At 36.9% G+C, this 25778-nt stretch overlaps 1 protein-coding gene across 1 annotated transcript in view; it reads left to right on the forward strand.

Moving 5' to 3' along the window:
* SUGCT (succinyl-CoA:glutarate-CoA transferase) overlaps positions 1 to 25778 on the forward strand; it is a 996774-nt gene that overhangs the window by 468100 nt on the left and 502896 nt on the right. The window contains 1 exon segment of the mRNA XM_028526030.2: positions 25175 to 25272. Coding sequence (XP_028381831.2) covers positions 25175 to 25272 — 98 coding nt within the window.

The following is a 25778-nucleotide window of genomic DNA, read 5'->3' on the forward strand; positions in this document are numbered from 1 at the left end:
AGAAATTTTCTGTAGAATTTAAGTAAGACTCAGAGGTTTATAATGTAATATTCAAAATGTCCAGGACACCATTCAAAATTACTTAGTATATGAAAAACCAGAACTTGAATGAGAAAAGGCAATCAATAAATGCAAATACCAAAGTGGCACAGATGTTGGATTTAACTTCCAAGAACTTTAAAACAGCCATTACAAAGATGCTCCAGTAGCATCACAGACACTGTTGATATAAATGGAAAAGTAGCAGATCTCATCCAAGGATGGTAGTGTAGGAAGACCCTGAACTCACTTCCTCCCCATGAACACACTGAATCCACACTTGTGGACAGAAAAATCTCTACTGAAGAAGAACTGCAGACTGGCTGAACACCTTCTTCACTGGAAATAAGAGACAGAGGACAACATGGAAAAAGGTAGGAGAGACAGAGGGTATCATGGGAACCCCCAACCCCAATGCATTGACTGGCAGTAGGAGGGATCACTAAAGGGCCTATATGCAGACCTCACCCAACCTGGGGCACAGCAAATACACAGTATCTTAAAGGGATTCTAGGAGGAAATCCATTTACTAACATGAGAACATTTATCAAACAGGAAGGGAACTATGGAAACTCTCTCTGAAGTTAGAGATGCTGAAGAGTACCATTTTTTGCTGCCATTCCACCTTGGTCAAATGGGCACAAACACAATCCAGAAGCTCTAGGCAGCTGGCTAAGGCCATCTCTGTGTGCCCCAGACCCCCACACCAACACCAGTTCTATGGCTTGCCCCTGGATTCCCCATGGTGAATGCTCCCTTCAACTATAGCTCCAGCTTTTGTGCCCTGGACTGACTCAAGCTTCAGCCTGCTCCAACTACAGCTGAAACTGACATGCAAAATCTGTCCTGGCTCTACTTGCCTGCCAGGACTCCCTGTACCTAAGTCAGACTCAACTAAACACCCAGTCAGCCTGCCAAGGCAGCTGTGGTAAGGCTTGACCCTGGGAATCCTATAGCCCACATTTTATCCAGCTTCAGCTCCAGCTCTAACTGGCCTACCAAGACACCTGGTACATGCATTTTACAAAGGAGAAGCTCTACACAAGGTCACTTCTTAGTTACAGAAGTTGCTGTTTTTCCTAAATAAAGGAAGAAATATAGAGATATAACCAAAGTGAGGAGACAGAGAAAAATGTTTCAAATGAAAGACAGAAAAAAACCCCAGAAAAATAACTAAATCAAATGGAGATAAGCTAGCTACCAGATAAAGTGTTCAAAACATTGGTTATAAAAATGCTCAACAGACTCAGGAGGAAAAAGATGAACTCAGTGAGAACTTCAACAAAGAAACAGAAAATATTTTAGAAAATCAGAACTGAAGAATATGATATTGAAATTAAAACACACACTAGAGGAACTCAACAGTAGACTAGATGATGCACAAGACTGAATCAGCGACCTGGAAAATAAGATAGTGGAAATCACCCAATTGGAACATCAAAAAGAAAAAAATAGAAATTAGATAGTTTAAGGGTTCTCAGGGAGAGTAGCAACAAACATTCCAATATTCACTTGGATTCATTTGGAATCTTCAGGATTTTAAAGGGAGAAGAAATAAAGGGATAGAGAACAAATTTTCCTAACCTGGAGTATGAAACATTCAAATCTAGGAAGCACAGAAGAGTTTTCAAGAGAATGAACCCAGTGAAGTCCAGATCAAGACACATTATAATTAAATGCTAAAGGTTTAAGATAAAGAGAGAATCTTAAAAGCAGCAAGAGAAAAGCAGTAGGTATGTACAAGGGAGTTTCCATAAGACTGTCATCTGATTTTTTCAGAAGAAGAAACAATGCCGACCATAAGTGAATTGCACAATATATTCAAAGTGAAGAAAGGGGAAGACACCTACAACTAAGAATACCAGTGAAGGATAACCCAGTGGGGCTATCCTTCATAATTGAAAGAGAAATAGAGAATTGTGCAGATAAGTGAAAGCTAAAGTTCATCACCACTAAACCAGCATTACACAAATGGTTAAAGGGGCTCCTTCAAGCAGAAAAGACCAAAAATAAAAAAGAAGAAAATATAGAAATGAAAAAAAATTCACTGATAAAGGCCATTTAGTAAAGGTAATAGATCAACAATTATAAAACTAGTATGAAGGTGAAAAGACAAAAGTAAGAGCATTTGCAACTCCAGTAATAAATTAAGGAGTAAACAGAAGATATGAAATATGTCAAAAACATAAATGTGAGGTTGAGTAAGTAAATGAAATGCTTCTTGTCAAGATGGCAGCATAGATAGACATGGCTTACCACTTTGCACAACCACATCAAAATTACAACTAAAATACAGAAAAAACATCTCTCAGAACAGTCAGAAATCAAGTTGAATGTAAGTCTGACAATTAAAGAACCACATTCATCCAGACTGGTAGAAGGTGTGCAGATGTGGAACAGTCTGCGCCCACACCCATGTGTGGTAGGTAAAATTTGGGAGGGATATCTCAGGAATGAGGAGTCCCAGCCTCACACCAGGTAACCCAGCTCAGGCTTCCAGTAACAGGAAGAATAGTTCCCCACAACTTATGGCTGCAAAAATGGACTGGGATTGAGTGAGGGGAGAAACTTCTGGAGCCCCAAGCACTTCCTCTTAAAGAACTCACACACTGACTACCTACTCAGACTCCCTCCCTCTGAGCTCTGACACCTGGGTAGCAGCTTGGAAGGCACCAGTGGTGTGCTGGGAGAGACTGAGGTGCCCACTATCAAGGTGAGCAGAGGTCATTGCCCCTGTTCAGGGTCCTTCCCCCACAGAGCCATGAAGATGGCAACTGGGTGCCATATCTGAGACTCTATCAACATGGCCAACAGTTTAACCTGTCTTGGAGATCCATGGAGACTTTACCCCACCCAATTTAAGATCCCACCCAGGCTGCTTTTCCATATGCTTGGCTAGTGTTCCCTCATGTTGCACATCTGAAGTCCTCTCAAATAAGAAACAGCTAGCCTCAATGAGCCCCAGGCCAAGTCCTAGCAGCAGCCAGCTTAGATTCACAGCTTGGCTTCACTTGGGAATCTCCAAGACCACCACAAACAGCTGCCTTCTCAGATTGCTTTACAGGTCTAGTCAAGTGGCCCTAGGCGAAACATGGATGGGGACTGACCTTGGTCTGCACCACGCAGGAAACCCCAGGGTCAGGCACACACGATGGATGGCTACAGACCAAGTTGGAGCATCACAACCCTGCCCCTGCACAGCCGATCCTCCAAAGAGTGTGGAGGTTGTTGGTAGGGGTTCACAGCCAATCCTTGCAGCTGACTGGGTAAATCCCTCCCATAGGTCTGCCAGTAGCAACCAAGGCTCAACCACAAGAGGAGGGTGTATTCAGCCCACAAAAAGGGATGCCTCAAGTACCCAGCTTGGATGATGGGGGAGGATGTGCAACTGGACCCTACAGGACCTCTACATTAGACCACACTACCAAGATATGGAGTCAAAGCAGCTCTACCTAATACATAGAAACAAACACCGGGAGGCTGTACCAGTAGATTTAAGAAGATTTAAGTACCAGTAGATTTAAGAAGATTAAAATAATATTAATTATTTTCTCTTCAAAGCAGTATGAAACTAGAAATCAATTACAAGAATACAGGGGAAAACACAAACAAGTGGAGGTTAAATAACATGTTACTAAACAGTCAGTGTTTAATGAAGAAATCAAGGAGGAAATAAACAACAAAATTCTGAGGCGAATGAAAATTGAAATATAATAATCCAAAAATTTTGGACAGAGTAAAAGCAGTTCTAAGTGAGAAATTCGTAGTAATACTGGCTTATCTCAAGAAACATACAAGAAAAATCTCAAATAAATTAACTTTATACCTAAAGGAACTTAAAAAAGAAGGACAAACAAAGCCCAAAGTGAGTAGGAGGAAAGAAATATTTGTAAGAGCAGAATCACCAAATAGAGACCTAAAAGAAAGGGTCCATGAAACTTAAAAGCTGCTTCTCTGAAAGATAAACAAAGTGATGAATATTTAGCCAGACTCAACAAGAAGAAAGGAAGTATCCGAATGAATAAAATAAGAAATGAGAGTTAATAACCAACACCACAGATATACAAAGGAATTATGAAAATACTATGAACAATTATACTCCAAAATATTGGACAACCTAATAGAAAGGGACAAGTTTCTAAACATTTATAATCTTCCAAGATTGAATTAGGAGTAAGCCAAAAATCTGAACACATCAATTTAGAAATGAAATTGAGTTAGTAATCAAAAACTTCCAACAAACAAAAAGTCCATGATCAGATTGCTTCACAGGCAAATTTGCTAAACAGTCAAAATGAAGTAAAAGCTACTCTTGGTAAACTATTCCAAAAAAAAATTGAAGATGATGGAAAGCTTCCAATCTCATTCTAAAAGGCCAGCATTACCTGATATCAGAACCATACAAAAACATTATAAAAAAGAAAATTATAGATCAGTATCCATCATGAACATATATGCAAAAATACTCAACAAAATATTAGCATACCAAATTAACAATACATTAAAAAGATCATACAATGATCAAGGAAGATTGCAGCAATACAAGAATCATTCATTATCTAAAAATTAACATGATACACCATATAAACAGAATGAAAGAAAATTTATACGATCATCTCAAGATATGTAGAAGAAGCACTTGAAAAATTTAACATTTATTTGTGATAAAAACTGAACAGATGTGTAGAGAAGAAACATACCTCAACCTAATAAAGGTATGACAAACACTGCTATGTTCATACTACACCACACTCAATAGTAAAAAGCTTAAAGCTTTTTTATCTAAGTTGAGGATTAAGACAAGGATGCCTTTATAATTGTTCCTGCAAACCCTTCACCCTTTCCCCCTGAAATTCTCTTTCCCCTCCCCTCTGGTCACTGTCAGAATAGGGGTGGGTGGAAACGGGAGGGAGGTGGGGAGGGGTGGGGTGTTGGGCTGGGGTGGGGGGGAAAGGCAGAAAATTGTACGTGAACAACAATGAATAAAAAAAGGTTTTAAAAAATAAAAAGGACAAAGATGCCCACTCTCACCATTCTTACTCATGATTGTATTGAGGATCCTAGCCACAACAATCAGACAAAAAAAAAAAAAAAAAGAAATGTATCCAAATTAACAAGGAAGATCTAACATGTGGCTTTTTCTAGATGTCATGATAATATGTATAGAAAACCCTAAAGATTCCACAAAAAACTATTTGAACTAATAAATGAGTTTAGTAAAGTAACATTACAAAAATAATATTTGGAGATCAGTTTAATGTCTGTACAAAAATAATGAACTACCAGAAAGAGAATTTACTAACCTCCTCCCAGGGCCAATCTAGAAGTACAACTAAATTGTAGAGAAATCATCCTGAATAACCAACTGAACACTAGCTGGAGAGAAGCCTTATAACCAAGGTCAGACAGAAGAAACCATTTCAACACAACAAAGACTGGTAGGGAGTGTAGAGGAGGCGAGGTGCAAGAGGTCTGCCTGGGATCCTATGGATAGTAGCTGAAGTTCTAAAGGAATATTTCAGCAGCTAGGCCTTCCCCCTGAGAGGCTGGGGTCTAAACTGCAAGTAGGACTCCCCAGCCTACAGCACCAGAGCCAGAAAAGAACCCAAATAACATCTGGCTGTGAAAAGCAACAGTGTTGCTGTCTTCCAGGTAAGCATTGCTAAAGATGCAGAGAGCCTCTTAAAGGACCAGTGCACAAAATTGTGTTTGAAGTCACCCTGGGCTATGGCAGGAGAGGAGAGCGGACTAGACATGCTTGAGGAGAGTCTGGGGTTGGTGGCTCTGGGGAGAGAACTGAAAGAACAGCAACCAGGATCCCTAGGTTGAGTGATTCTCCATACTGCAGAAACTATCTTTCACAGTTAGAGCACTCCTCTCCCAGTGGCATCAGCCTGAGGGGAAGCAATGGCTTGCCCACAGGAATTACTCTGCCCTACTCTGAGATGCTAGAGGTGGGCTTCAGACTACAGTTTAAGTTTATATTATTGATCACTTTAACAATAAAGGTGGGAAGTACAAAGGAACAGCCTAAATGGAAAGACAAAGAAACAGACCCCAAATGAAAGAACAAGAGAATTCTTTAGAAGAACGAGATGAAAGGGAGACAAGCAATTTATCAGATAGAGAGTTTAGAGTAATGATTATAAAGATACTGAATAGCATGAAAAAAAAAACACATAGCAGGACCAATAAAACAGGAGCAGTCAGAAATAAAGAATGCAATATCTGAAATACATAATACACTGGAAGGAATAAACAATAGTTTACATCAAGTAGACAATTCCATCAGTGGTTTGGAAGAGAATGTACAAAAAGTCATCCAGGCAGAGCAGCAAAAAATATATAATTAAAAAAATAAGGAGAGCTTAAGAACCATTTTGGACAACATGAAGTATAACAACATCTGCATCATGAGGATTCCAGATGGAGGACAGTGCAAGAAAGGCATCGAGAATTTTGGGGGGGGATTTCTTATTTTATTTATTTTTTAAATTTTAATCATTGTTCAAGTACAGTTTTCTCCCTTTTACTTCCAGTCCAGCCCATCCACCCAACCCTTCCCACTTCCCTCCCATTACCACCCTCCCCCTAGCTTTTGTCCATGTGCCCTTTAAATTTGTTCCTGTAAATCCTTCCCATTCTCCCCTGAAATTCCCCCTTCTCTCCTTTCTGGTCACTGTCAGCCTGTCCTCTATTTCAATGTCTTTGGATATATTCTACCTGTTTATTTTTTGTTGCTGTTGTTTAGGTTCCTGTTAAAGGTGAGATCGTATGGTATTTGTCCCGTACCACCTGGCTTATTTCACTTAGCATAATGCTCTCCAGTTCTGTCTATGCTGTCGCAAAGGGTAGGAGCTCCTTCTTTCTCTGCTGCGTAGTATTCCATTGTGTAAATGTACCAGTTTTTTTATCCATTTGTTTACTGACAGGCACCTAGGTTGCTTCCAGCACTTGGCTATTGTGAATTGTGCTGCTATGAACATTGAGATGCATAGGTTCTTTTGGATTGGTGTTTGAGGGTTCTTAGGATATAATCCCAGCAGTGGAATTGCAGGGTCAAAAGGCAGTTTCATTTTTAGTTTCCTGAGAAAATTCAGTACTGTTTGCCACAGTGGCTGTGCCAGTCTGCATTCCTTCCAACAGTGCACTAGGGTTCCCTTTTCTCCACATCCTCTTCAACACTTGTTTGTTGCTTTGTTTATGATGGTCATTCTGACTGGTGTGAAGTGGTATCTCCTCCTTGGAGAAGTGTCTGTTCAAGTCTTTTGCCCATTTTTTAATTGCTTTTTTTTTTTGTCTTCCTGGAGTGGAGTTGTGTGAATTCTTTATATAATTTGGAGATCAAACCCTTGTCTGAGGTATCATTGGCAAATATGTTTTCTCAAATAGTTAGTTCTCTTTTCATTTTAATGCTGTTTTCTTTGGCTGTGCAGAAGCTTTTTGATTTGCTGAGGTTCCATTTGTTTATTCTTTCCTTTGTATGCCTTGCTTTAGGGGTCTTATCAATGAAGATGTTGCTGTATAGAATGTTTGAGATTTTCCTGCTAATGTTTTCCTCTAGGAATTTTATGGTAACACAACTTATATTTAAGTCTTTTATCCACTTTGATTTTATTTGTATGTATGGTGTAAGTTGGTAATCGAGTTTCATTTTTTTGCATGTAGCTGTCCAGATCTCCCAACACCATTTGTTGAAGAGGCTGTTTTTACTAAATTTTATGGTTCTCCCTCCTTTGTTAAATATTAATTGACCATAGAGACTTGGGTTTATTTTTGGGCTCTCTGTCTGTTCCATTGGTCCATATGTCTGTTCTTATGCCAGTACCAGTCTGTTTTGATTACAGTGGCCTTGTAATACAGTTTGATATTAGATATTGTGATCCCTCCTACTTTGTTCTCCTTTCTCAAAAGTACTGCAGCTATTCAACGTTGTTTTTGGTTCCATATAAATTTCTGAAATGCTTGTTCTATATCTGTGAAATATGTCATTGGTACTTTAATAGGGATTGCATTGAATCAATAAATTGCTTTGGGTAATATGGACATTTTGGTGATGTTAATTTTTCCAATCCATGAGCATGGTACATGCCTCCATTTGTTAGTGTCTTCATTAATGCCTTTCTTTGGTGTTGTGTAGTTTTCTCAATACAGGTCTTTTACCTCCTTGTTTAGGTTAATTCCTAGGTACCTTATTTTCTTGTTGCTATATCGAATGGGATTTTTTCCTGATTTTTGTTTCTGACATTTCATTTGTTATACAAAAATCTGTTTGATTTCTGAATAGTGTCTTTGTATCCTGCTGTTTTGCCAAGTTCACTTATTAGATCGAGTAGTGTTTTGGTGAACTTGGTAGGATTTTCTATGTACACTATCATGTCATCTGCAAACAATGACAGTTTTGCTTCCTCCTTTCCAATATGGATGCTGATTGTTTCTTTATCTTCTCTGATTATTGTGGCTAGGACTTCCAGTATTATACTGAATAAGAGTTGTGAAAGCAGACATCCTGCTCTTTTTCCTGAAGTTAATGGGAAAGATTTTAATTTTTGCCCATTGAGTATGATGTTGACTGTAGATCTCTCAAATATGGCCTTTATTATGTTGAGGAATGCTCCCTCTATTCCCACTTTGCTAAGTCTTTTTATCAGAAAGGGGTACTGTACCTTATCAAATACTTTTTCCACATCTATTGATATGATCATGTGATTTTTGTCTTCATTTTGTTTATGTGATATATTGCATTTATTCATTTGTGAATATTGTATCCTCTTTGCATCCCTGGGACGAATCCCAACTGATCATGGTGTATGATCTTTTTAACGTTTTGCTGGATGCAGTTTGCCAATATTTTGTTGAGGATTTTAGCTTCTATGTTCATCAGCAATATTGGCCTGGAGTTTTCTTTGTTAATGTCTTTCTCTGATTTGGGTATTAGGATGATGCTGGATTCAGAAAAAGAGTTTGGAAGTCACCCAACATTTTGGAATTTTTGGAATAGTCTGTGAAGGATAGGGGTTAGCTCTTTCTTAAATACTTTGTGAAATTCTCCTCTGAAGGCATCTGGTTCCGGGCTTTTGTGTGTCAGAAGCTTTATGATTACTGTTTCAATTTCATCAGCAGTTATTGCTCTGTTCAGGTTTTCTGCTTCTTCTTTGAGTTTTGGAAGATTACACTTTTCTAGAAATCTGTCCATTTTATCTATGTTTTCAAATTTCTTTGTATATGTTTCTTCATAGTAATTTCTTACAGTCCCTTGTATTTCTGTGATATCAGTTGTAATATCTCCTCTTAATTTCTGATTGTGTTTATTTGGGCCCTGTCTCTTCTTTTCTTGATGAGTCTGCTTAAAGGCTTGTTGATTACCTTTTCAGAGAACCAGCTTCTTGATTGATTTATTTATCCTTAGAACTGTGCTTTTAGTCTCTATGTCATTTAATTCTGCTCTGATCTTGGTTATTTCCTTCTTTTTACTTGCTAACAGCTGTCTTTGTTGTTCCTCAATTTCTTGTAGGTGTAGGGTTAGGTTGCTTATTTGAAATGTTTCTGTCTTTTTAAGGTAGGCCTGTATCACTATGAACTTCCCCCTCAGGACTGCCTTTGCTGTGTCCCATAAGTTTTGCATTGCTGTGAGTTCATTTTCATTTGTTTCTAGAAACTTTCTGATTCCTTCCTTGATCTCATTTTTGATCAGTTCATTGTTTAATAGCATGCTATTCAATCTCCATGATTTTGAGTGTTCTGGGTTTTTTTTTTCCTTAAGGTTGATTTCAAGTTTAATTCCCTTGTGATCCAAGACGATGCTTGCTATCATTTCAATATTGTTGAATTTGTTGAGGCTTGTTTTGTGTCCTAACATGGGGTCTATTTTTGAAAATATTCCATGTGCATTTGAAAAGAATGTGTATTTAGCTTCTTTGGGATGGAGGGCTCTCTATATATCAGTTAAGTCCATTTCATCCAGGGCATTGTTCAATGCCACAATATCTTTGTTGATATTTTGTTTGGAAGATCTAACCATTTTTGACAGTGCGGTGTTGAAATCCCCTACTATAATTGTGTTGCTCTCAACATCTTTCCCGAAGTCCTCTAAGATTTTTTTTATGTATTTGGGTACTGCTATGTTAGGTGCATATATCTTTACAATGTTTATGTCTTCTTGGTTTATTCTTTCCTTGAGTATTATGAAGTGACCTTCTGGGTATCTCTTTATGGCCCTTTCTTTGAAGTCTGTTTTTTCTGATATGAGTATTGCTACCCTGGCTTTTTTTTTTCTGTTCATTAGCTTCAAATACTTCTTTCTAGCCCTTCACTTTCAGTGTGTGTAGATCTTTTGTCCTGAGGTGGGTCTTTTGTAGGCAGCATATGTGTGGTTCATGCTTCCTTATCGCTCAGCTATTCTATTTCTTTTGATCCAAGCATTTAATTCATGTCCATTTAAGGTTATTATTGATAAGTACTTATTCATTGCCATTTTCATACCTGGGTTCCTCTCTATCTCTTTCATTTCCTTCCTTTCCTTAAAGCAGTCCCTTTAGCATATCTTGCAGAGCTGGTTTGGTGGAGGTGTACTCTTTTAGACTTCTTTTGTCTGGGAGCCTCCTTAATTGGACTTCTATCTTGATTGAAAGCCTTGCTGGATAAAGTAGCCTTGGTTGCATACCGCCGGTTCTCATTACATGGAATATTTCTTTTCATTCTCTTGTGGCTTGGAGTGTATCCATTGAGAAGTCTGCTGCTAACCTTATCGGGACTCCCTTGTATGTTACTTCCTGTTTTTCCCTTGCTGCCTTTAAGATTCTCTCTTTGTCTTGAAATTTTGCCATTTTAATTATGATGTGTCTTGAGGTGGGCCTCTTTGGATTCCTCTTGATTGGGGCTCTCTGTGTTTCCTGGATTTGTGTGACTTTTTCTCTTATCAAAAGAGGGACGTTTTCCATCATTACTTTTTCAAATAGTTTTTTTATCCCTTGTTCTTCCTCTTCTCCTTCTGGTATCCCTATTATATGGATATTATTACGTTTCATATTGTCTTGCATTTGTCTTAATCCCTCTTCATTCCTTTTGCACCTCTTTTCCTTTTCTTGCTCTTTCTGGGTGTTCTTTTCTACTTTGTCCTCTAGCTCGCTAATCCGATCTTCTGCTTCATCAATCCTGCTTCTCATTCCTTCTACTGTGTTCTTCAGTTCAGAAATTGTGTTCTTCATTTCCTTTTGGCCCTTGTTGATAGTTTCTATTTCCTTTTTCATCCTGATATATTTTGCAGTGAGATCGTTATAGCTTCCCTCTAGTTTCTGGTAGCTCATTGTGAGTTCATTGAGCTTCCTGATAACCATTTCTTTGTACTCAATATCTGATAGTTGAGTTGCCTCTATTTTATTTAGCATTCTTTCTGAGGCTTTCTGCTTTGCCTTCATTTGGGGATTGTTTCTTCGTCTTCTCATTATTTGTGAGTCTCTTCTTGTTAGCTTTAGCTTCTTAAATTGATCTGTTCTGGTTCCCTGGGTTTATGGTGTGAACTTCTGTGGTGGAATACCTATGAGATTCAGTGGTGTAGCCTCCTTTGGGTATCCTAGGGTTCACCACTTCCACCTACTTTTTTTGTGATAAGTTGAAGGGGTAAGGCAAAATGGTTTATGACAGGAAGAGATCATTCTATGGTATTTACAGTAGTTGCCAGTAGAGAATAGATAAGAGACCCTTTGGCTATGTAAGTGTTGACCATGATATTCCACCTTGCTAGCCACTTTTTAGAAATGATGGAAAGAAGATTAAGACTATTCTTGGGGAGAGAAGGATTGTGAGTTGGATCTAGAAAGCAGTGAGGTTATGGGAGGTCAGATTCTAAGGTAAGGTGAATGTAAAGGATAGTAAATAAGTGTAGTGTGTATGCGAATAGAGTTAACCACTACAGTAATATAGTTCAGGAAACCGTGAAGTGGGCTAAGATCTGGGAGGGGTGGTGTGTAGTATGTATAATTGTATGGAATGTCTATTACTTACAGTAATAGAGCAACAATCATATGACAGAATCTATGAGATCTGGATAACAAAAATAGGGAGTATAGGACCTTGAGTAGTGTGCTAATGGAACACAAGTGAAATGAAGGACAGTAAATTAGCAATACATTATGAATGAGACAACAGGGGAAACCTGTCTAATGATACAATATAACCAGCCAAGCAAAACAGACTAATCAGAAAGAAGATGAATACAAAAATACTATTAAAATAAAATATGTAAGTATAATGAAAACATAATAATACAAATATGCAGTGGCTTGCAGGTTCTCTGTAATAGCAAAGTGAAATATGTTTCCCTTTCTCAGCTGTTGGGATGCCCCCTCTTTGGGTCCAACTCTGGTCTTTTCTCAGTTCCAGGTTTTTTTGTGCCACTTGTGGGTATTTAGAAAGAAAAAAGAAAAGTGAAAAAGTAAAAAGAAAAAAAAAGCAAAAGAAGGAAGGAAGAAGAGATAAAATTGGAAACAAAGGTAGAAGGAATAAAACTAGATGGATGGAAAGAGAAGCAAAAGGAACCAAGAGATATAAAAATAGTAAGATTTAAAAAACAAAAAATTACTTAGAAAACTCCAAAATATCAAAAAGAAGCAAACAAACAAACAAACAAAACCCTTAGCTGTTTTCAAACTGGCTAAACTGGTTTTTCTGGTCTTGCTGGCTGCAGCAGGCTGATGAGTAATTGCTATTGTTTTTTTTCCATTACTGTTCAGCACTCAGCCTGTTCTCCCCCGGGCTAGCCGCACTTTCTCTCCCAAGCTAGCCTTGTGCCTCTCTGCATGGCCATTGGCATGGGATCCAGGCCTTCCCAAGTACGCACTCCCTGGGTTTACGGGTGTGGACTCTGGGTCTCTTGTGGAGCATGCACACTCCTTGGGTTTACGGTTGTGCCCTCTGCGCGTCTTGTGGAGTGTATATTCTCCCAGGGTTTGTGGGTGTGGGCTGCGGGTTTTCCACAAAGCACACTCTCCCCAGGTTGCGGTCGTGGATTTGGGGCCATGTCGCCTCTGGTCACACAGGTTTGGGCATGCACTCTTGCCAGGGGTATGCATGGGTATTGACAGCCCCTGTGTGTTTGCCACTTAGTCCTTATTTTCCTCTCTGCGACTTCAAGCAACCAGGTCTCTCCCAGTGCTGCTCAAACCTTGTTTGGCTGGGAGGGAGCATCTGACCCAGCTGTCTCTCAAGAACCCTGTGTCAGACCCAACAAGAGCCAGGCTTGGGGCTGCAGACACCCTGGTCCCCACGCTGATCCTTGAGCCCTTATTGTCCTGAAGCAGTCTCCTTACCATCTAGTTTTTCAATGTCTCCTACAATTTTTGATCTCCTATTTTCACATAGGCTGTGGTACTGTTGACTGTTTGTTCTGCTTCTCCATAGAGTGGCTAGGTTCTTCTCCCATGCATAGGGGGAAGTGGAATCTGCTCCCTCCTACCATGCCACCATCTTCCCTCTGGATCCTGATGTCTCATCCATTCAGCTATTCTGTCTTTTCATCATAGCCTACATGCATTTACATTTAAGGTTATTATTGATAGGTACTTATTCATTGCCATTTTTTGTACCTATGTTCCTTTCTCTGCCACTCTTTTCCTTCCTTTTCTTAAAGCAGACCCTTTAGCATCCCTTGCAGAGCTGGTTTGGTGGAGGTGCATTCTTTTAGACTTCTTTTGTCTGGGAATCTCCTTAATGGGACTTCTATCTTGATTGAAAGCCTTGCTGGGTAAAGTAGCCTTGGTTGCAGGCTTCTGCTTTCATTACTTGGAATATTTCTTTTCATTCTCTTGTGGCTTGGAGTGTTTCCATTGAGAAGTCTGCTGCTAACCTTATCAGGACTCCCTTGGATGCCACTTCTTGTTTTCCCCTTGCTGCCTTTAAGATTCTCTCTTTGTCTTGCAATTTTGGCATTTTAATCATGATGTATCTCGAAGTGGGCCTCTTTGGATTCCTCTTGATTGGGACTCTCTGTGTTTCCTGGATTTGTGTGACTTTTCCTCTCCTCAAACTAGGGAAGTTTTCCATTATTCCTTTTTCAAACAGGTTTTCTATCCCTTGTTCTTCTTCTCCTTCTGGTATCTGTATTATATGCATATTGCTACTTTTTTTGTTGTCCTGCATTTCCCTTAACCCCTCTTCATTCTTTCTGAATCTCTTTTCCTTTTCTTGCTCTATCTGCGTATTTTTTTCTACCTTGTTCTGCAGCTGACTGATTTGATCCTCTGCTTCATGTGGCCTGTTTTTGATTCCTTCTCCTGTGTTCTTCAGTTCAAAAATTGTATTCTGTATTTCTTCTTGGGCCTTGTTGATATTTTCTATTTCTTTTTCATGTTCATATAGTTTGTAGTAAGTTTATTATTGTTTCTCTGTAGTTTCTGGTAATTCACAGTGATGCCATTGAGCTTCCTGATAACCATTGCTTTGAACTCAGTATCTGATAGTTGAGTTGCCTCTATTTCATTTAACATTTTTTCCTGAGGCTTCCTCCTTTCCTTTCATTTGGGCTTTTTTTTTTCTTTGTCTTCCCATTGTTTGTGACACTCTTCTTGTTAGCCTCTGTTTCTTATTATAATCTCTTCTGGCTCCCTAGAATTGTGGTGTGTACCTCCATAGTAGGAGTCCTGTAAGATTTAGTCATGCCATCTCCTCTGTATCCTGAACTTGCTACTCTTGGGCTGTCATGTATGTTGGCTATTTGGATGTTTTTGGGTATTGATTATTGTTGGGCCTTTCTTTGGTGGGTCCTTTCCTCCAGCTGGACTATTAAGGGTCACTCCACCTGCCATATGTTTTATTCTGTTGTTCATGTGTGTAGAGGTTGTGTTGAAGCTGGTTCTTCTATCTCTCTGAGGTTCTGAGGCTTCTCTCTCACTATTGTTCAATTGATTGTTCTGGGCAAATGCTCCACCATTTAGTTCTACTTCAAGGTTGATCTTGGTGGAGGTTAGCATGGCTTCTACTTGTTCACCATCTTCCTTTATTATCTGTTGGTGGTTCTTTTGTTGGTGGGTTCTCTCTTCTAGTAGGTATACTGGTATTGACAGATCCCACCTGCTTTTTATGTGATCAGTTGGAGGGGGAAGGCCAAATTGATTAAGGCAGCAGAAGTGTATTGTATAGGATTTAAAGTACCAGCATGTAAAGAAGAGATAGGAGATTCTTTGGGTCAGTATATTGTTAACTGTGATATTTTGTTGAACCAACCAGTTTTTAGAAAAGGTGGAAAAAAGATAAGACTCTTGTTAGAGGTGGAGGGGTTGTGAATTGAATCCAGAAAACAGTGAGCTTGAAGTTAGATTATGAGATATTGTGAGAGTAAAGAATAGAAAAGAGGTGTGGTGTGAGAGAGAACAGAGCTAACCACAACAGTAATAAAGTTCTCAAAGACAGTGAACTGGCCTAAGACCCTGGAGAGGTGCTATGTATTACTTACAATTTTATGGAACAACAATTATTTAAAATAATACTAGAACACCAATCATATGACAGAATCTGTGTGATATGAATAACAAGAGTAGGAAGTACACGACCTAGAGTAATGTGGTGTTGGAACACAAGTGAAGTGAAAGATGGAAAATTAAAAATATACTATGGAAGAGAGAACAAGGAAAATCAGTCACAGAATATAATTAATGAAACAAGATGAAGAAAACTAAACAAAAAGAAGAGAACCAAAAATACTAATAAAGTGAAAGAAGTAAAAATAATAAAAAAATAGTAATACAAATAAACAATAACTCGTATGTTCTCTGGAATAGCAAAGTGTAATTTGTCTCAGTTTCTCAGTTGTTGTGATGATCATTCTTTGGGTGTGACTCTGGTCCTTTCACAGCTCCAGGTCTTATTGTCTCCTCTGTGGGAAAAGAACGAGGGAGAGTGAGAGGAGGAAGGGGGGAGGGACAGGGAGAGGGAAAGAGAGAGGGATGAGCCTCCTGCTATTTATGCCTTCAGTTCACCAGTTGTGCTGTCCTTGAGGTGCACTAATTATGGGCAACTCACACATCACCTTCTTGCTCTTTGCTGTCCTAGGTGCTGGGGACTCTCAAAGTCTCTTCAGGCTAGTTCAGCTCCCCCACTGACTTAGGTTTTTCTGGGGACTGCTAATTCCCTGAGCCCTGCTTCTCTGCTCTGTTGGGGGTGCCTCCTCCTTCCTCTTAGCAAGCCAGTCTAGGCCCAAAGGATGGCATCCCCTAAGTGGCTGCTGGGTTGGGTGTGGGCATGCGCCTCTGGTGTGGTGTTCTTGGGCAAAGTCAGATGGGGTGGCAGTTATGGTCACGCAGACTCTGCTGCTGCAGTGGCAGTCGTGTTGCAGTGGTGTCTGGTGGGAACTGCTGAGGCCATGGGTGTGGGGAGGCTTTGAACCCATTTATGATAAAGAGTTTCAGCAAAGTGGGATTAGAGGAGGCACACCTAACAAAACGAAGGCCATATATAACAAACCCACTGCTAATGTCATACTCAGTGGGCAAAAACTACAAGAGTTTCTCTTAACATAAGGAACATGACAATGATGACCAATTTCACCTCTCTTATTCAACATAGTACTCATAGTCCTAACCACAGGTATCAGACCAGAAGAAGAAATAAAAGACATCCAAAGTTGAAAGGGAGAAGTATAACTGTCTTTATTTGTAGATGACATGATGTTGTACATAGAGAACTCCAAAGATTCCATCAAGAAACTGGTAGAAGTGATAAATGAATTCAGCAAAGTAACAGGATACAAAATTAATATCCAGAAATGTTACATTCTTATATGCCAGTAAACAAACTAACATAAAGGGAAATTTAGAAAGCAATCCCATTCACAATTGCTTCCAAAAGAATAACGTACCTAGGAATAAACCTAACCAAGGATGTAAAAGACCTATACTCAGAAAAGTATAAGACACTGAACTCGGAAAGTGGAGAAGACACAAACGAGTAGAAGCACATAATGTGTTCATGGATAGAAAGAATTAATGTCATTAAAATGTCTATATAACTTGAAGTATTCTATAGATTCAATGCAATTGCTATCAAAATTCCAATGACTTATTACACAGAGCTAGAACAAATATTTCAAAAATTTATATGGAACCACAAAAGGCCCTGAATAGCAACAGTGATCCTGAGAAAGAACAAAGTTGGAGGAATTGTGCTACCTAATATAAACAAAACAAAATAAAACTATGCTATAACACCATAGTAATCAAAATAGCATGGTACTGGCATAAAAAGGGAGAAATAGATCAATGAACCCTAACAGACAGCCCAGAAATAAACCCACACCTTTATAGTCAATTAATATTCAACAGAGGAAGAAAGCACATACAATGGGCTAAAGATAATTTATTCAGCAAATGGTATTGAGAAAATCATCTACACAGATCCATGCAAAAAAATGAAACCAGACCATCTTCTGACACCACACACAAAACTAAACTTAAAATGATTCAAACACTTAAATGTTAGACCTGGAACCTAAAAATTCTACAAGAAAACATTTGCAGCAAAATCTGAGACATTGCTTGTAGCAATATTTTTGGCAGATGTATCTCTGTAGGCAGGGGGGAAAATATAAATGCTACTACATCAAACTAAATAGGTCTTGCACAGTAAAGGAAATCATCAACAAAATAAAAAGACAACCTCAGGAGAACATATTCTCTGATACATATGATAAGGGGTTAATATCCAGAATTTATAAAGTACTTACAAAACTCAAAACAAACAAACAAAAGAAACAACCTAATTAAAAAATGTTCAAAGGATCTGAATGGACTCTTCTCCAAACAGGACATACAGATGTCCAACAGACATATGAAAATATGCTCAGAGTTACTAATCATCAGATAAATGCAAATTAAAACCACAGTGAGATACCATCTCACAGTGGTCAGAATGGCTATCATCAATAAATCAACAAACAGCAAGTACTGGTGAAGATGTGGAGAAAGGAGAACCAAAGGCACTGTTGGTGGGAATGCAGACTGTTGCAGCCATTGTGGAAAGCAGTATGTAGATATCTCAAAACATTAAAAATGGATCTTCTTGTTGACCCAGTGTCCCTCTTCTGGAAGTATCTGAAGGAAGAGGAAACACTAATTTGAAAGAATATATGCACCTCTGTGTTCAATGTAGCATTTTTTGCAGTTGCCAAGATATGGAAGCAGCCCAAGTGTCCATCAGTAAATGAGTGATAAAACAACTATGGAATATTTACACAATGCATTAAGTACTCAGCTGTGAAAAAGAAGAAAATTTTACCATTTATGATAGTATGGATGGGCCTTGAGAACATTATGATAAGTAAAATAAGCCAATCAGAGAAAGACAAATGCCATATGATTTCACTACAGTGTGAGAGCTAATGAATAAACTGAACCAACAAGTAACATAGGGACAGACATATAGAGGGAGAGCAGAGTGATAGCTAGTGGGAATAGTGAGGGAATGGAGGTATCAAGCACAAAAGAAAAAGGACCCATGGATATGGACAACAGTGTCGTGATCATTGGGCAAGGGTGTTATAAGGAGGCCAAATGGTAATGGAAAATACAATAAAAATTAAATAAAAAAGAAAACAATCCCTTTTACAATTGCATTAAAAATGAAATGCATAGCAATAAATTCAACCATGTAAGCAAAATAAGTGTACTCTGAAAACTAGAAGACATTTAATGAAGAAATTGAAGAAGACACAAATAAATGGAAGAATATACCATGCTCATGGATTATAAAAATTGTTATTGCTAAAATCTTCATAATACTCAAAGCAATCTCTTGATTCTGTGCAAGCTCTATTCAACTGCTGGTGGTGCTTTTCAGAAAACTAGGACAAATAATCCTCACATGTATGTGGAACCATTAAAACCCTGAATAGCCAAAGCTCTCTTGAGAAACAAGAACAAAGTTTGAGATATCATGTACCCTGATTTCAAACTCTACTATAAAGTTATAGTAATGAAAACATTAAGGTTCTGAAACAAAATGAAACTCATAGGTCAATGGAACATAATAGAGATACTGAAGTAAACCTACCAATATACAGTCAATCTATCACTAAGCAGGCAAAAATATACAATGTGGAAAACACAGTTTATTCAAAATTTGTGTTGGTAAAAGTGTACAGACACATGCAAAAAAAAAAACTAAGAAAGAAATTAGGCCATGTTTTTACAACATATATAAAAAGAAACAAAAAATGGATTAAAATCTTGAATGTGAGACCTGGTCTTAAAAGAAAACACAGGCAGTAAACTCTTTGATATCAGTCTTAGCAATCTTTTTTTGGGAGGGGGATAGAGTTCCTTGAGTGAAGATAAGAAAATAAAAGTTAAAAATGCAAATGATACTACATAAAATTAAAAAGATTTTAGATAGTGAAGAAAACTGTCATGATGAAAAGTCAACCTACTGACTGGGAGAAGTTATTTGCAATTGATATAACTAAGTGGTTAATATTTAAAACAAATAAAAATTTCATACTGCACAATGTAAAAAAAACTGAATGAAAAAATTAGCAGATGGCCAATAGACATATGTAAAGCATTAGAAATCTTCATGGAAATGGAAATCAAAACCAAAATGAGATATTACCTCACACTTGTCAGAATGGCTGTTATCAAAAAGACAACATATAACAAATGTTGGTGAGGATGTGTAGAACAGGGAACCCTTTTTTGCTGTTGGTAGGATTTTAACTGGAGCAGCCACTATGGAAGACAGGATGGAGATTCCTCAATAAATTAAAAATAGAATTACTATATGATCCAGCATTTTCTGTTCTGGATATTCAACCAAAGAAAACAAAAACACTAATTCAAAAGTATATATCCACCCCTATGTAAATTACAGCATTATTTACAGTAGCCATGAAGCAGCCCACAAGTGCCCATCAACAAATAAGTGGATAAAAAAAGCTGTGTTCAAAGTGAAGTACTACTTGGCCATAAAAAATAATGAAATCTTACTTTTTGTGACATCGTGTATGAACCTAGAGGGTATTATGTTAGGTGGAATAAATCAAGCAAAGACAGATAAATACCATATGATTCCACTTACATGTGATATCTAAAGAATAAAGTAAAATACTGTAGAAACAAACTCATAGATACATAGAACAGACTGACAGGTGTCAGAGGGTAGGGGTGTTAGGTGCTGGTTGATAACAGTGAAGGGATTAAAAATACAAATTGGTAGTTACAGAATATTCACAGATGTAGATTACAACATAGGGAATATAGTCAATAATATTGTAGTAACTATGTACACGGCAGATGGGTACTTGAAACATGGGGGGATCACTTTATAAAGTACATAATTTTCTTACCACTATGTTTTACTTCTGAAACTAATGTAGAATAATATTGAATGTAAACTGTAATTGAAAAATAGGTAGATAGATAGATAGATAGCTGCTACATGGATAGATAGATAGATAGATAGATAGCTGCTAAATAGATAGATTTTTCAATAGGTATATAAAAAACAAAGAGACCTGAAGTTTTACTGGAGTAAAAAGAATATCTCAATAGTATAAAATCTCTTTCAGATGTTTCACCAGCATTACTCCCCATATTTTAAAAAGCAACAGCACATACTGTGCCTTTTCTAAAAACCTTCTGGTAACCACACCTGATCCAAGAATTGGTCTCTAGTCTAGTGAAGGAATCAAAATCCTATCTCCTTCCCTAAGAGTGAATAAATTGTTTCAAGAAAAAGCAAGTGTTTTCACTAAATCACAGGTTAAATTTATAAATTGGCTTCACCCAGAATACATTTAAACTACATGTAATACTACTCTGTAACTGTGCTCAAGGTTAATTGGGATGCCTCATATGTCCTCCTCTGAATTTGACTTATTGTACCTCTTTTCTCTTTAGAAGTTCATATGAAACAGTGAGTCAGTAATTATCCTTCTGTCTTCAGCTATGCTGGCATTGAGAATATTTCTAGAGAGACTGCTGCACATGCTGTGATCTTCACCATTCTTCACAAAGAGTGCTGCCTGGGAAAAAAGGAAACAATGTCAATGAAAGTGATTCATATATTAAGCACTAAAGAAATGTGAAGTGTTCCAATTAGGTACTAGTTCCTTAAAAGAAATAATGTAGCTTTGTTTGTTCCAAAAAGAATGGCAAAGAGGAAGGGAGAGAAGGAAGGAAGGTGACTGTCTTTACTTAACCTTCCTTTCTTAAGGATATTTATATTGGATATAGAATTCTGGGTTGACAGTTCTTTCCTTTCAGCCCTTTAAATATATTGCACTCATTCACCCTCGGCTGTGTAGTTTCTAACCAAAAAAAAACCCAAAAACCTGCAGTTAGTTTTGTCAGTGTTCCATCGTAGGTAACATAATTTTTCTTGGAGTAGTTTCAAAAATTTTATTTTTAACTTTCACCTGTAAGATTGTGATGTGTTTGGGCATGGGTGTAGTGGGGTTTATTGTATTTGAGGTTCTCAGTAGTTTTTCTCTGTCTCTAAATTTGGATGGTTTTCAGAATATACTGTATCTTCTCCTTTTGGGATTTCAATAACATAAATATTAGACTTTTTGTTATTGTCCCACAGGTCCCTGAAAATCTGTTCTTTTTACTTTTTGTGAGGGGACTATTTTTTCTCCCTGTGGTTCAGATCGAATAATTTCTAGTTATTTATTTTCAAATATTTGGACTGTTTTTCTGTCATCTCCATTGTGCTCTTGAGCTCACTTAGTGAAGTTTTTAAAAAAATTTAGTTGTTTTCAGTCCTAAAATTTCCATTTGGTTCTTCATATCTTCTCTTTCTTTGCTGAATGTTTCTACTTTTCCATTTAATTCTTTTAAAACATATTTTTCATTACAGTTGATATACAATATTATATTAGTTTCAGGTGTACAACAGTGTGATTCAACATTTATATATCTTGCATTGTAACCACCATAATAAGTTTAGTAAACACCTGTTACTGCACACAGTTACTAACAATTCATGGGGATGTACAATGCAGCATAGGGAATCCCAATGTGTTGTTTATTTTATGACTTGAATTTGTACTGCTTAATCTCTTTCCCCTTTATTGCCCAACAACCCACCACCTCACTGCTAACAACCATCAGTTCTCTGTATCTATGAGTTTGCCTCTGTTTCATTTTGATTATTTGTTTTGTATTTTAGATTCCACCTATAAAGGGAACCATAAGATATGTGCTTTCTCTGCCAGACTTATTTCACCTAACAAAATACCCTGTGTACTATATGATTCATATTGTATTCCATAGTGATTGTACCAATCTGCATTTTCACCAGCAGTGCACAAGGGTTCCCTTTTCTCAACATCTTTGCCAATACTTGGTTGATTTATTGATGGTAGTCATTCTGACAAGTGTGAGGTGGTATCTCATTTTGGTTTTGATTTGCATTTCTCTACTGATTAGTGATGTTGAGCAACTTTTCATATGTCTATTGGCCATGTGTATGTCTTCTTTGAAGAAGTGTGTATTCAGGTCTTCTGTACACTTTTTAATTGGGTTCTTTGTATTTCTGGTGTTAAGTTGTCTGAGTTCCTTATAAATTTTGGATATTAACCCCTTATCAGATGTATCACTGGAAAATATTATCTCATATTCAGTAATTTGTCTTTTTGGTTTTTTTATGGTTTCCTTTGCTGTGCAAAACTTTTTTGTTTGATATAGTCCTCTTTGTTTCTTTTTTTTTTTTTGCCCTTACATGAGCATATATATCAGAGAAATACTGTTAAGAGAAATGTTCAAGATTTTACTGCCTATGTCTTCTTGTAAAAGTTTAGTGGTTTCAAGTCTTACATTTAAGTCTTTACTCCATTTGAGTTTATTTTTGTATATGTTATAAGGTTCATTTTTTCATATATCTGTCCAATGTTCCCAACACCATTTATTGAGTAGACTGTATTTACCCCATTATATGTTGTTGCCTCCTTTATCAAATATTAAGTGAAATTATAGGTGTGTGTTCATTTCTTGTCTCTCAATTATGTTCCATTGATATTTATTTCTGTTTTTATACTAGTATCATGCTCTGTTGATTATTGTGGTCTTGCAGTACAATTTGATGTCAGGTAGTGTGATACCTTCAACTTTGTTTTCCTTTCTCAAGATTTCTAAAGCTATTTGGGTTATTTTGTGGTTCCATATAAATTTTTTGTATTATTTTATTTCTGTGAAATACACCATTGCTATTTTGATAAGTATTGTGTTGAATCTTTGGATTTGTTTGGGTAATATGGACATTTTAACAATGTTAATTCTTCTTATCAATGAACATGGTATATGCTTCCATTTGTTTGTATTTTCTCCCATCTATTATAATTTTCTGAGTCTGTATCTTTTAACTCCTTGCTTAAATTTATTTCTAGTTATGTACTTATTTTTTGATGCAATTAGATGGGATGCTTTCTTAGTTTCCCTTTATGATAGTTCGTTGTTGGTATATAAAAATACAACAGATTTCTGAATATTAATTTTGTATCTTACTACTTTACTGAATTCATTTATCAAATCTAATGTATTTTTGGTGGAATCTTTAGGGTTCTCTATATACAGTATTTGGTTATCTGCAAATATTGATAGTTTTACTTGTTTCTTTGCAATTTGGATTCCTTTTATTTTTTCTTGTCTAATTGCTGTGGTTAGACTTGCAGCATCATGTTCAATAAGACTGGTGAAAGCAGACATTTCTGTCTTGTTCCTGATCTTAAGGAAAAACACTTAATTTTTCCCATTGGGTATGACGTTGGCTATAGGTTTGCCATTTTTGGTCTTTATTATGTTCCCTCTAATCCCACTTTGCTGCAATTTTATATCATAAATGGGTCCTGGATTTTGTCAAATGCTTTTCTGCATTTATTGATTCATGTGATTTTTATATTTCATTTTGTTAATGTGGTATATCATGTTAACTGATTTCTGCATATTGTACCAAACTTACATCCCAAGAATAAATCCTACTTGATCATGGTGTATGATATTTTTAATGTATTGCTGAAGTCAGTTTGCTAACATTTTGTTGAGGATTTTTGCATGCATATTCATGAGGGATATTGGCCTATAATTTTTCTTTTTCTGTAGTGTCCTTATCTGGTTTTGAAATTTGGATAATACTGGTGTCATAAAATGAGCTTGGGAGTGTTTCATCCTCATGATATTTTTAGAATAGTTTGAGTCACTTCTCTTTCCTTTGTAAGATGATTAACAGATTGATTCTATTTAAACTGTGGAAAACAAATGAAACCATTAAATGTTTATATTTAAAGCAAATACTTTAATAGAGGTAGTGAAGTTTTCTGTAGGCTACATGCCCTGACCCTAGTCTATAAATGCTCCTTCTGACTTTCCAACACAACTGCCAAACTCTGCCTCCACACATGCTTTTTAAAACATCCGTTCCAAACTCACTAGGTATTTCTATTATGGTGTTCTTAATATTGCAGTATATCCAGTGGAACTGGGAAGATAATTTTTTTTGTTTATTGAGGAGGAGCAAAAGAGGAAATATAGAAAGCATTTTTATTTGTTATTTCTTTAGGGAGAGATATTAAAGAAAAATAGTGACATATATTGGAATAATATCTTTTAATTTGACATTATTTTAGTGGTGAGCACTTAGGGCAAAAGTATGTGCTTTCCCTTTATTTTAGCCCTTTGTACAACATCCTGGATAGGACTAGTGTGACTGATAATATTATTCATTTACATGTGGAACAAATAAATAAATATACCTACAGGTTATATGTTGCTTAGGGAGTTTATATAAGTTCAGACAGATACTTATAATATTTGTTCTCAAAATTAGATCAGTTTATTTAATCTGTGTTTCCTTTCTCCTTCTGAACAAAATTTATTATGGGGGGGTTGATCCTTTGTACTCCCATATATGTGCATGCTTAAAATGTAGTAAAAACTTACAAATGATGACTTACAACATCAGCCATCAAAAGTGCATGTTTTTTCTCTCTAGTTTCCTTTTTTCTTTTTTTTTTAAATATTCCTTGCTGACAAAAAGATAAGGACCAACAAGGAATGGTCTTGGGGAGGGAATGGAAAGCTTTGAACACTAGTACACACAGGCAAATACACAAAAAACTTGTGCTATATACATTAAAATTATTTTTCCCTTTTAGATCTTGAACTTGCCTGAACTGATTGATGACTGCAAGTATAAAACTAACCACCTTCGGGTACAGAATAGAAAAGAGCTTATTAAAATACTATCTGAACGGTAAGCTTGGAACTACTATTTGTACATTTAGGAGTTATGTCATTAGCATTTCTCTGGTGTTTTGTGTGTTCTTCTTGGCTTATTAATATCAAGTTGAAATTATTTTCCATTTCACAAAATTGGTTTGTATGAATTAGTTTTAAAGCTAAGTGCCTTCTGTATTTGAATGCATTTGATAGCTTTATATGTCTTCTTAGGTCTTGAGACTTAACAATTATATAAACAAGAAAGTTGGAATGTATTGATTGTTTATGGCATGTTATTTACGGTTAGAATGTCATAAATACAAACAACAACAGAACATGTATAAAGGACACATGGAAAAAGCCAAAGGGGAATAGGATCAAGGGTGGGAGGTGGGGATAGTTGGAGTGGGGAGAAGTGGTAGGAGGAAAATGGAGACAACTGTACTTTAACAACAATAAAAATTAAAAAAAATATTTTTACCTTTCCTGTTTTAAACACTCTACATAACTGATCTGGTTTAACCCTTATAATCTTAAACC

The sequence above is a fragment of the Phyllostomus discolor genome, chromosome 10, assembly GCF_004126475.2.
Source record: "Phyllostomus discolor isolate MPI-MPIP mPhyDis1 chromosome 10, mPhyDis1.pri.v3, whole genome shotgun sequence".
Lineage (NCBI taxonomy): Eukaryota > Metazoa > Chordata > Mammalia > Chiroptera > Phyllostomidae > Phyllostomus > Phyllostomus discolor.